Here is a 13,073-nt window from a genome sequence, read left to right on the forward strand (position 1 = left end):
GACTCCCAATTTTCTGAGGAATCATGTGTTAATTTCCATAGTGGCTGTACAAGTTTTCACCCCCACCAGCAATGGAGGAGTGTTTGCCTTGCTCTGCATCCTCTCCAGCATGAGCTATCACTTGTGTTTTTCATTCTAGCCTTTCTGACAGGTGTAAGATGGAATCTCAAAGTAGTTTTGATTTGCACTTCGCTGATGGCTAAGGATGTTGAACATTTCTTTAAGTGTTTCTCAGCCATTTGGGACTCCTCTGTTCAGAATTTTATGGTTAGATCTGTACCCCATTTTTAATTTGATTTTTTTATATCAAGTTTCTTGAGTTCTTTACAAACTTTGGATACTAGCTCTCTGCAGGATGTGGTACTGGTGAAAATCTTTCCCCTTCTGTTGGCTGCTCTTTTGTTCTATTGACAGTGTCATTTGCCTTACAGAAGCTTTTCAGTGTCATTAGATCCCATTTATTGATTGTTTATTTTAGTACCCACACTATCAGTATTCTGTCCTCAAAGTTGAATCCTGTGCCAATGAGTTCAAGGATATTCCCTACTTTCTCTTCTACCAAGTTCAGTGTATCTGGTTTTATTATGTTGAGGTCTTTGATCCACTTGGACTTGAATTTTGTGCAGTTGATAGATATGGATCTATTTGCATTCTTCACATGCAGACATCCAATTAGACCAGCACCATTTGTGGAAGATGCTTTCCTTTTCAATTATGTATTTCTAGGTTTATTATCAGAAATCAGGTTGTCCATAGGTGTGCAGATTTATGGCTGCATCTTCAATTCAATACTATTAGTGAATGTGTCTGTTTTTATTCCAGTGCCATTCAGTATTTATTACTATAGCCCTGTAGTAGAGCTTGAAGTCCGGGGTGGTGACACCTCCAGAAGTTCTTTTATTGTGCAAGATTGTTTTAGCTGCCCTGGATTTGTTTTTCCTTATGGGAAGTGATTTGAATCTGTAGATTGCTTTGGGTAAGATGGCCATTTTTACTTTGTTATAGCCATATGTTAATCTTTCTAATCCATGAGCATGGGAGATCTTTCCATCTTCTGATATCTTCTTCAATTTCTTTCTTCAAAGACTTGAAGTTTTATCATGTAAGTTTTTCACTTGGTTGTTTAGAGTTACCCAAGATATTTTATATAATTTGTGGCTATTGGGATAGGTGTTATTTTCCTGATTTCTTTCTCAGCCCATTTGTCATTTGTATATAGGAGGGCTACTGATTTTTTTTTTTAGTTAATCTTGTATCCAGCCACTTTACTGAAGATGTTTATCAGCTGGAAGAGCTCCCTGGTAGAATTTTTGAGTCTCTTTTGTATGCTATCATTCATCTGCAATTAGTCATACTTTGACTTCTTACTTTCTTTTTTTTTTTTTTTTTTTTTTTTTTGGTTTTTCGAGACAGGGTTTCTCTGTGTAGCTTTGTGCCTTTCCTGGGACTCACTTGGTAGCCCAGGCTGGCCTCGAACTCACAGAGATCCGCCTGGCTCTGCCTCCCAAGTGCTGGGATTAAAGGCGTGCGCCACCACCGCCCGGCGACTTCTTACTTTCTAATTCATATAATCTTGATCTCCTTCAGTTCTATTATTGCTCTAGTTTAAACTTCAAGTATTTCATTGAATAGATACAGAGAGAGTAGACAGCTTCATTTTATTCCTGATTTTGGTAAAGTTCCGTTGAGTTTCTCTCCATTTAATTTGACATTGGCTATCAGCTTGCTGTAAATTGCCTTTCTTATGTTCAGTTATGTCCCTTGTATGCCTGATCTCTCCAAGACTTTTATCATGAAGTGGTGTTGGATTTTGTCAAAAGCTTTTTCAGCACCTAATGAGATGATCAAGTGTTTTTTTCTTTCAGTTTGTTTAGATGGTGGATAACATTGACTGATTTTCATACGTTGAACCATCCCTTCATCTCTGGTATGTACATACTTGACATGTATGATCTTTGATGTAGTCTTGAATTATGCTTGTTAGTATTCTATTGAGTATTTTTGCATCTATGTTCATAAGGTAAATTGTTCTATAATTTTCTTTCTCTGTTGAAATCATGCAGTGTGTGGTTTGGGTATCAGGATCACTGTGGCCTCATAAAATGAATTTAGTCATGTTTCTTCTTTTTCTATTTTATGAAATAATTTGAGTAGTGTTTGTATTACCTCTTATTTGAAGGTCTAGTAGAAATTCTGCACTAAAACCATCTGGCCCTGGGCATTTTTTGTTTTAAGAGAATTTTAATGACTGCATCTATTTCCTTAGGGATTATAGATCTATTTAAATCATTAATCACATCTCTATTTAACTTTTTTAAGGGGTATCGATAGAGATATTTATCCATTTCTTTTAGATTTTCTGATTTTGTGGAGCATAGGTTTTTAAAGTACAACATAAAGATTATTTGGATTTCATAGGTAACTGCTGTTATGTCCCCCTTTTCATTTCTGATTTTGTTCATTTGCATATTCTCTCTTCTTTTTTAGTTAATTTGGATAAGCATTTGTCTTTCTTGTTGATTTTCTCAAAGAAGCAGCTTTGTTTTATTGATTGGGGGGTTATTGTTCTCTTTGTTTCTATTTTATAGATTTTAGCTCTCAATTTGATTAAATAAATGTAAATTAGACAATTAGATGAAGGCATGAAAAACTCTGAAGACTAGCCTCCAAAAAACACTTACACATTAGATCATGTGGATAAGAATTCTTACAGTAGGAACACAGACTAAATACGTATCTGTTCTTCACAGAGCCATGGAAACAACAAAGTGCATCCCTGATGAGTCTCAGTCCAAAAGCATAAAGAGGCAAGATCTCCAGGAGATGCTGACAGAAGTGGGATTGTCTGTTGACTACTGGCTGCCTAAGCTTCAGGAAGACCTGGGTGTGACCTGTGTCCAGGCTTTACAATACTTAGAAGAAAAAGATCTCCAGAAGCTGAAGTCCCAGTCACAACACACATGGGAAAAAAAGGCTCTGGAGAAGCTGCTTGACCTCTCACAGCCAAAAAGTGTTGCAGAGTTCCAGGAGACTCCAGGGGAAATGATAAAGAGCAGACAGAGGCAGGCAGGACAGGCACTGCAGGAACTGAGGACCCTGCAGTCAGAAGGGAAGAACAGACAGGAAGAAGCAGTGAGGAGGAAAGAAGCAGAGCTGAGACAAGCAATGGAGATCCCTGAAGAGTACTGGCCAAGGCCTGAAGTGCCCCTAAAAGATGTCACTGAAACAATGGAGAGGCATCTCAACCACATGGAACAGACACTGGCAAATACTCAAAACTTCTCAGATAGAGACCTGCTAAGATTCACATCTGGTGGGCTGGCCCTGCAGGGAATTTACAAGACCTGCCACCAAAAGGACCTAGTAGTAAGGAGAGAAGAACTACTAAAGGTCCCCAAGGAATTCTTCCTCTCTGGATCTGAGCAAGGAAAACGGATGGAAACAAAAGAATTCACATCTTCTAAAGAAGAATCCCTATTCACTGAAACTGTACAGAAGTTCGGTTTCAGGTTAACACTGTCAGCCAAGGGTGGAGGCTGGGGATTTCATTTAGAAGGTGGGATGGATAAAGTCAAGCATTCAAAATCTGAAGATGCTCACCAATCACATTCTAAGCACTCTTATTTCTGCTCATCAATGTTCAGCTACAACCCACTAGCCTCCATCCACTTTCGCAATGATCAGCTCCAGCTCTCCATTGCTGCCCTTAAGGAACTGAAAATCATTGAAGAAGAGCTGGAACACACTGATGGACCAGACAGATTCCTTGCAGTGAGGAACAGGACTGAAAACTTCTTCAACAGATTTGGCTCTCATGCTAATCAAGGCCCTCTGCACCTTGGGGGACTATACCGCTGGAAGGCTGTTTCAGAGGGTTTTGAGAGTGACCAGCTAGATTGTGTGAAGCAGCAGACAGCAGAGGCCTTGGAGAGTTACATAAGTGGGAGCTACAGTGGGTTTGGGATTAAAGTTGGTGGAGGTATGACAATATCAGACTCACATTCAGTAAGATCCTACAAAAATTCAAGGAATCAACAGCTCCAAATCAAAGTCCAATTATCTGTGGCCCAGATAGGAGGACCACCAGAAGCAAATGGAATTGTTCAGTGGACAACTGGCCTTCTTGCCAGCAATAAAACCTGGTCTGTCATTGACCGAGAATTTCAGCTGGTGCCCATTTGGGACATCATCCTGTCTAACCACAGAAGCAATTTTAAGGACCCCTTTCTGGTGGCTAATTGCCTGGCAGACAACTACTCTGCTCTGACAAGTGTTACTGCCCTTATCCAGGCTGGAGAGGAGTTGCTGAGCTCCATAAATGAAGCAGAACATTTCCTGGATGATGTGAAATCTTGGAAGGTCTCTGACCCTGAAGAACAGCTTAAGAACCTGATGGGTTTCATGCAAGCACTGGCTCATAAAACAAAAGGTTATGATGTTTGGATTAATACATGCCTCACAAATTGGCATCTACAGAATTTTCTCATAAGAACTGTCAACTTTTGCAAAAACTCTTCCACTAAAAAAACTCAGTTTATTAAATCTCAGTTCCGCAGCCTTCTAGAACCTCATGTTTACAAAGTGAAAAACTTTCCTCAGGCAAGTTCAATCATGCAGTGGATCTACCAGGAAGATTCAGAAGAACAGCAAGTCAAAATCACTGAATTGTCTGAATTCTTTAAAAATTTAAAAGAAATCCAAAAAACTCTCACAGAAGCACACATCAAATCTGAGTCACCAGAAACAGTGGAAGAGGCTCAAAGAAAGGCTACACATGATGTCACCACAGTTCTTGATGCCTTCTTGAACTATCTCAAAGAAACAGAGCAGCCAGACATGCAGCTGCTGCTACTCTCCATTGCAGCTGGTGCAGGCTATCAGCTGGAAAGTAATGTTTTCCAGCCTCTCCTTGGGTGTGCTGAGTTAAACTTCCTCCTGGATGAAATACAAGTTGTTCAACACAGATATCAGGAGCTCAAAACTATCTGCACTGACAGAGCACAGGCATTCCTGGTGCTCAAAACTCTGACAACCACAGTTGGAGTCTCAGGCATTTCTCCAAAAGAAAAAGCACAGCGCTTGACATTAACAAGACAGTACATAGAGCACTTATTGTCTACTAAAGTTGCACATGTCCTCACAAAATTTGAAACAGGTCATGATTGGGAGAATCTAGAGAAAAGTTTGAGATTACTCATTGATGGGAACTATGAAGACACCAGCTCTTCTCTGCAGATGGATGAGGTGAAAAAACAGTTGCAAAGTCTCCTGAGTAAAAAGAAAGAAACTTATGAACAAAAAAATGATGACAACAATGAAAAAGAGGGGATAGAAAAAGGACCTTTCCTAGACTTACTCCAGCGTCTAGGTCTAGAACATCACTACCCAAAAAGGATGAGCAGAGCTGACTTTCATCAGATCTATAAGACTTCTGTATACAATACACAGCCAAGATCTGAACAGGAACTTCCCTTTTATTTCCTACAAAAGCTACTGATGCTAGATTGTGGGTTCAGACATCTGGTCTTCAAAGAGGCTAAAAAGGCAGAAAGCCAAGATTCTGCAGGTCCCTCTAACCAGGAAATTGTTGATCCATATGAAGAGTTGTTTGATGACAGGGATGAAGACACTAGTTCTTTGGTCACTGAGTCCCAGCCCCACATTCACCCAATGGACATCCAGATGGCCATTTTTCACTGTGCAGATGATCTTGCCAGGCAGTATATTCTGTCCAAACTTTCCATTTGTCAATTTGCAATCCCCCTTGTGGTGCCAAGTCCCAACACTTCTCAAATTGAGTTCTCTCTCTGGTCTCTCAGACAAATTAGGAGAAGTTGGCAAGAGGCAAGTCAATCACAACAGGACAAAAGCTACAGTCACAAGAAACAGCAGATGTGCCGTGTCTCTACCCCCATTGTATCTTTCTTTAGAGTTGGAAATGGCCTCTCTGCTTCCAAATCTCAGCTTATGAACTCTCTCCTCAGTAGACATAAACATGATGTGTTTTTTCACAGACACTGCAGAGGAACCAGCAAACACTGTCTCCTGATGGAGGGAGTGGTAGAGATCAGCTGGTTCTGTCCTGGGGGCCAAGGCGAGGACATATTTGACAAGTGTGTGGCCTTCACCAATCTTCATGGAGATGCCAAGGAACACAGGAAACAACTCAGCTTCCTGCAGGATGCCTCTTCTCTCATGGTGATTCTCATGTCAGCTTCTGATAACAATAAAGAAAACCAAAATCTTGTCAGACACCTGTGGCAGTCATCAAAACCTCTGATCTGTTTGATTGATGACAAAGAAAAATTCACAACTAATAATTCTGGCAGAAGGGTGAGAATTGGCATTAGGAATAGAAATGAGGCAGAATTAACAGAAGAACTCATGACTACCATCCAACACTTAATAGAAATCTCTGGCACTGCTCTGAGCATAGAAGAATGTTCAGAGATTGCTCGAAAGCAAGGATTCATGATTGATGAAGACCAGAAAGAATTGAAGGAAGCCAAAGAAAAAGCACAGAGAAATAGGGAACTGCTAGAGCAATACAAGTTATCTAAGATAAAAGAAAACTTGCTGCCCCTTCAGGGACAACTGTGGCACCGTTGGTGTAAGAAGGACAAAGAACTCTATCACCTACAAGAAAAAGGGCATCGGAGCATTGAACAACACAAGAGTGAAATTGAAATAGAAAAGCAAAAAATACGAAGGCAGCAGTTTGAAAAGGCCTTCCCTCTCAATGATTTAATGCAGTCTGTCCTAAAAATTCTCCAAGAAGACTCAGAAAATGACTTCAAACTCTACTTCTTATACTGGTTAAGTGTGGTTTTGGAAAATCTAACCATGGAACACTTGGAGACTTTACAAGTAAAGCAACAAATTTTGTGGTTACAGGCAGAAAAGCAAAGGGCACAGAAGAGCAGCTCCATGACACACTGCCAGAAACAGATAGAAGCCATCTCTACTGAGATACTTGACTGCACTTTTGGAATTGAGCACCTTCTCCGTGAAGTTGCCCAGATCTATGAAGCTCTGGAAGAAATTTCCTCCTCTAGAAATAGCCTTTTTCTCTGCCTCCCCCAAATTGCTGCAGACCTGATGATAGCTGGTGTTCCCATTGAGCTGATGGATGGGGATGCTTCATATGTGCCTCTAAAGTGGGTGGCAGCTGTTTTTGACAAGATCTCAGAGAAAATTGGAGACAAAAGGCTGTTTGTTCTCTCTGTCCTTGGCCTGCAAAGCTCAGGGAAATCCACTCTACTGAATGCACTCTTTGGTTTAGAGTTCACAGTCAGTGCAGGCAGGTGTACCAAGGGGGCCTACATGCAGCTCCTGGAGGTAGATGAGAAATTCACAGAAGAACTCAGCTTTGATTTTGTGCTTATTGTAGACACAGAAGGACTTCGGGCTCCAGAACTCAACAACAAATCCCACAATTGGGACAATGAGTTGGCAACATTTGTCACTGGCCTTGCAAACTTGACTCTGATCAATATTTTTGGAGAGAATCCATCAGAGATGCAGGACATCTTACAAATTGTCGTCCAAGCCTTTCTGAGAATGAAACAAGTGAAAATCTCCCCCAGTTGCATCTTTGTCCATCAGAATGTGGGAGAAATTTCAGCAAAATCCCAAACTATGGAAGGACGAAGGAGACTGGAGCAGAGACTGGATGAAATGACAGCATTAGCTGCTGAACAGGAAGAGTGCTCCAACATAACTCGCTTCAGTGATGTAATTAAATTTGATGTCAATAATCATGTCTACTATTTTGCTCATCTCTGGGATGGCAATCCCCCAATGGCCCCTCCCAATCCACGATATAGCCACAATGTCCAGGAACTGAAGACTGGGATTCTTAGGCTTGCCCAGCAGGAATCCAGGGGAAAGATCATGAAGATCTCAGATGTAAAAATCCGTGTTCAAGATTTGTGGAAAGCCCTTGTCAGTGAGAACTTCATTTTCAGTTTCAGGAACACACAAGAGGTCATAGCCATGAGTAAACTGGAAACCATGTATAATCACTGGACCTGGGAGCTGAGGAGTTATGTGTTGGACCTTCAGAATCAGTTGAACAATCAGATTCAGAATGGGAAAATCTTGACACTCACAACTAATGCACTGGAGGGTCCAGTTAACAAGAAATATGAAGCCATCAAGCAAGAATTTGACAAGTATTTTGAAGAAGACCCAGATAGTGAAACATTGGTTCAATGGAAAGCAAATTTTGAACATAAGCTACTAATCCTTAAAGATGCTCTTATTTCAGACACCAGAACAAAAGGCAATGAACTTATCAGTCTTAAAAAAAGCCAAGAAACACTAGATAACAAAAAGTCACAATATGAAAATGAATTGTTAGAGAAAAGCCGAACGTTGGCTTTAAGTGTGAAGGGCAAAGAATTAAGTGATGAAGAGTTGCGTGAGAAATTTAATCAAGTTTGGACAAGTTGGATCTACGATGTGTCTTCTACTGTACCTCATGTCACAGAGCCTGACACTGATGGGGATGCTGAAAGCATTTTTCTATGGCATTTCAAAAAGGAAAAAAATATTGCAGAAAGACTTAAAAAACAGAATGGAGCAATGTTTGTCATCAATTATGATAAGCATGTCCAAATGAAAAAAAATTTTCTTCGATTTTCAAAGAGTTTAGAATCCTGTCATAAAGAATCCATTAATAAAATTACTAATAACATTGATTTAAGATTTAATGAAACAATTAAAAACATTTGGAAGCAAAAGCGTGATTACAGTCAGAATGATTTTCATAAAATTCTGAGGATAATAGAAAATGAACTGAAATCTGTACCTCCTGAGGAAGATTACACATTTACCAGAGACTGCACCATTGACTTATCCTTGTGCTTATTCCAAAGAGCAGCTAAGAGTTTCAAGGAAATGCACAAAGCATTCAAGAGAGCAAATGATCCTGTAAACTATCTGGAGAGCAAGAAAGATGATTTCTTCATGAGTTTTAAGATCTCTTGCCAAGGCGCCACCTCTATCACATCATTTGTTGACTTCCTGTGGCTAAAGCTCACTCCTGCTATTTCTGCCACTATATGGGGCAAAATGTGTCCTAAAGTAGCTGGGGATATGAGAGCCACCTGCCCTGCATTTAATGGAAACAGGGCTAACCTGGAGAAACATGTTCTCATTTCTCTGGCAGAAGAAGAAAACTTTGATAAGTATTGGCAATACATTCATCAGCCAGAATCCTTTTTCAGGAATTACATTAGTGACCACATTAGAAGATACTGTTCAGAAAAAGAAGGTGAAAAAGTAAAAACTTTTTTAAAAATAAGTTTAGGTGACATCAAGCATGCCATCCTCACTGCCATTCATAAGACCACAGAAGTAGCTAAGGATAAAGGCAGCACTGCATCTGGTTGGTTGGATTTGTTCTGTGATCACTTAGGAAGCAACCTGACCTTTCCAAGGAGAGACCTGATAAGTATCGAGCACCTGGAGATAAAGGATACTGAGTTTCTGAAAGAAGCCATGAGTGCAGCTTTGGATCCTGCAATGAAGAAGGTAGAAGAGGACTGCACAAGTAAGCCCATAAATGAAATGGTTCCTGACGTTGAGAAACTTCTCTCTGAACATCTCAGTGGATGTTGGAAACAGTGTCCTTTTTGTAAAGCAATTTGTACCAATACCATTTCCCAACATGATGGAGACCACAGTGTGCCATTCCACCGTCCTCAGGCTGTCAATGGATGGAAATGGTACCGAACAAATGACTTTTGCATTGACCTTTGTACTAATTTAGTAGCAAGTAATTGTTTCCTTGTTTTAAATGATGGCAAGAAATTCCCATACAAGAAATATCGAGAAGCAGGAAGTGAGTATGCCACTTGGAGCATCACCCCAGATTCATCTACTCAGCCATATTGGAAATGGTTTGTCTGTCACTTCAGATTAAAGCTTGAAGAGAAATATGGAAAAAAATTTAAAAATAAAGGAGCTATTCCAGATTCATGGACCAAAATCAGAAAGCAAGAAGTACTTGATGACTTGAAAAAATAACTATTGCCACAAATAGAATACTAACACTGCCTCATAAATTTCACATTAACCTAGGAAGCCTAATATCAATTTAGGCAGCACCTTCAAGATTCTACCTTATAAATGAAATAAGTAAAAACAAATTAATTAGTATTTCAATATTGGAAGATTTGCTTCTAAAAAGACTTTTTCTCTCTTGATTTCTTGTGCTTAAACATAATGTCCTAATTATGTGAATTCATAATAAAATCAAAATTCATTCAAAAGCCTATTTCATATTTTATTATTTCTATATGTGTTTAAATAATTAGTAATTCAGGAAAAGTTGTCTTATTAGAAGAAGATGCTAGCATTTCTGGCTGCCATATATTCCTTTAGAACAACTGAATGGGAAATTCAACTTATATATACATCTGGGGAAATGCTAAAATTTGCTTTAAATTAGTTTAAATGGATGTTTTCACCCACTCTAGTTATGAAAAAAAAACCTTGCTAACTTTCAATGTATCAAACTTCATTGATTATTGAAGATCCCACAGTAGATCAATTTAAGTAGCCTCTGTTCTGGAAAAACTAAACCGGATTTGGTTAGGACAAAGCCATGAATTCAGCACTGCTTGATAAAGCAAGCTCAGATCTCACTAGGAAATCTCTGTTGGTCTCTACAGCTTCCCCTTCTTAGTATAATAATAAAGGGTCACTCAGACCCCTCAGACCCCTCAGATAGACTGTGTCTGTCTTAGGTTGTGTTCTTCAGCTAGACAAGCCTTACCCGTCATGGAGATATACCTTCTGTCAAGCATATTCTGTCTTAGGTTGGCAGCTAACAAGAAGAATGTTGCCCATCCCTGCCTACCAGCCTCTGGCAGGTGGGAGTACAGACCTTCACTTTTCTCCAACTCAGGTCTCTACTAAGAGCTTGCAAGTAGTTGGAACAACCATAGTGATCCCTAGGATGCCACACCCCACCCTCAGTAAAGAAGTAGAGGATGATAAAGATGGAATTTTCTTTTTTGAATGAATCTAAGATATCTATGACAGCCTTAGCTGTGCCAAGCTCTTTTTTAAATCAATAAACTGTTGATACAAATGCATCAAATAAATCACTAAACTCCAGACACAACTGTATGAAACTTAAAGACTCCCTTAGCTTCACCAAACCATGGTTCATTAACAACATAATTCTAGTATGAATTTTACTATACATATTTACAACTATACATATTTACTACATGTATTTACACTTATAAACTTACATTCAAAGGCAAAATCGCTATAGGACTATTTTGCAAACTTTAGCAAACATCTAAAAGAGATCTCTTAATAGAACTATTTACATTTTCTTCCAACAAGACAGAGAGTACATGAATCAAAATCACCACAGTTAAAATTCTTGGTGAACTCAAAACTGTTTCATTTCTGAGGTTTGCAGTTCACAGTCAGTTTTTATAACATCCTTAAAGTTCCACTAACAGTCTGAAATCAGAGCCTAATACATCAGTGGCTCTAGAGTCTTTGTAACCAACCCCCTCAAGCCCAGGATTCGGTGCATGCTGCTGTAAAGGGGCTGTAACACTTGAGGTGATGCCACTCCCCCAGAGCCCTCTTTCTTACCAGGCCTTCCCAGCCATTCTGGAACCAGTGAAAGTGAGTCCAGCAGCAGACAGTTGCCAGCTGGGTGGGCTGTCCCTTTACTCAAACTCATTGCAGCTCCCCTAAATGCCACAATTCAAACAAATGTTGCTGAAAACTTCACTCCCTGCTACAGCAGCACTTTATGACAGTCTTTCCCGGAGAACCTTGCTTCCAGTCAAGGATGGTCACCATAGTAACTGAGCTGCCTCTTTGATCAGCTAGTAGGACTCAGGAACTGCCTCTTAAAGGGGGCACACATTAATTTGCTGCTAGTAAACAGAAGTGGTATGACTCTGGTCTCTGTTTCATTTCAGCTTTTACTAAATAGCAAAAAAAACTTTGTCCCAAACTTCTTCTCAGCAGTCTGGGGGCGCTGTTAGTCTCCTGTTTTCCCCAGACTGCAGGATGGAACATCAATATGGGGAACATTGGTTCTGTCAGCAACTATGGTGTCATCAGAGCTGGCACTCCTCTGTTCCACACACTGCACCAAGCACTCAGTCAGCCATCAAGCTTCATTTGGTGACTGAGCGTACAATTCCCTCTTCTTGATTTTTGTTTTGAAACTGCATCTTAAGACTGCCATGAGCTCTTTCAACAATGCCTTGTTATTGATAGACTTTTATTAGTCCAATGTTTTCCCCCTTTCATCTCAAACACAACCCAAGTTCTTTATTTGCCCTTAAGCTTTTTCCACACCCAATGCAACTTCCCAATATACCAATCACTTTCTCTTGGTTTCTAAAGGGTCTCAAAGCAGCTTGGCAAACAGCATTAGCATTTAACTGCCTCCTGATAGCCAAGCTTTGTTCATCCATTTCCAGTTCCTGGGAGGTAAGGCTAACAAAGCTTGCAGAAAAATGGTGTTTGGGGCCAAAAGAAGGGGCATTTTAACTCCTTAAGTTATTTAAAAGGAATTGGAACATGAGCTCACATTAGCACACCTGCACTACTGTTTGACAGGTGTACCTTCCTAATCAAACTCCCCACCTAGCACTGTCCCCAGATCAGGTGCCTGCATGCACAGGCACTTGGGGCCAGAAGGGAGCCCCTTGGGGCTCACCCCCCGCCAAACCTCACTGGGTCAGTGAAAAAATTATGAGAGTACTTGAAGCAAGAGCCTTTTCAGAGTGATCCCCTCCCAGATAGATCCCCTTTGTCTCTGCCTGTCTCTTCCCCCCAGATCCAGTCCCTGACACCACTACCACTGCTCAGGCTTTCTGCTAGCCACTTTCTGTTCTGGGAGTAGGGGCTTGCATCCCCATTTCTGCCTCATTTGTATGGCCAAATGCAACCTCAGATTTTCCAAGGGCTTATAGACCTCTTACATGTTCTGACTTTCCTATCTGGCCAGCAGAGAAGAGAGAGGGATCATAGAGAATGACAGTTGACTATCATACACTGAATCAGGTAGTAGCTCCAACTGC

At 40.3% G+C, this 13,073-nt stretch overlaps 1 protein-coding gene across 4 annotated transcripts in view; it reads left to right on the top strand.

Annotated features, from left to right (window-relative positions):
- LOC128094249 (interferon-induced very large GTPase 1-like) overlaps positions 1 to 10,282 on the top strand; it is a 31,450-nt gene extending 21,168 nt beyond the window's left edge. For 2 of the 4 annotated variants that reach the window (XM_052712477.1, XM_052712478.1), the window contains exons 2-3: positions 1,866 to 1,927; positions 2,751 to 10,282. In XM_052712477.1, the coding sequence (XP_052568437.1) occupies positions 2,755 to 10,032 (7,278 nt within the window). In that variant the 5' untranslated portion in view covers positions 1,866 to 1,927; positions 2,751 to 2,754 and the 3' untranslated portion in view covers positions 10,033 to 10,282. Of the gene's footprint in view, positions 1 to 1,865 lie in introns of all 4 variants that reach the window. The other 2 variants (XM_052712475.1, XM_052712476.1) reach the window with 1 other exon arrangement.
- The last annotated feature ends 2,791 nt before the right edge of the window (positions 10,283 to 13,073 follow it).

The sequence above is a fragment of the Peromyscus californicus genome, unplaced genomic scaffold (genome assembly GCF_007827085.1).
Source record: "Peromyscus californicus insignis strain IS unplaced genomic scaffold, ASM782708v3 Scaffold_4__1_contigs__length_199733344, whole genome shotgun sequence".
Lineage (NCBI taxonomy): Eukaryota > Metazoa > Chordata > Mammalia > Rodentia > Cricetidae > Peromyscus > Peromyscus californicus.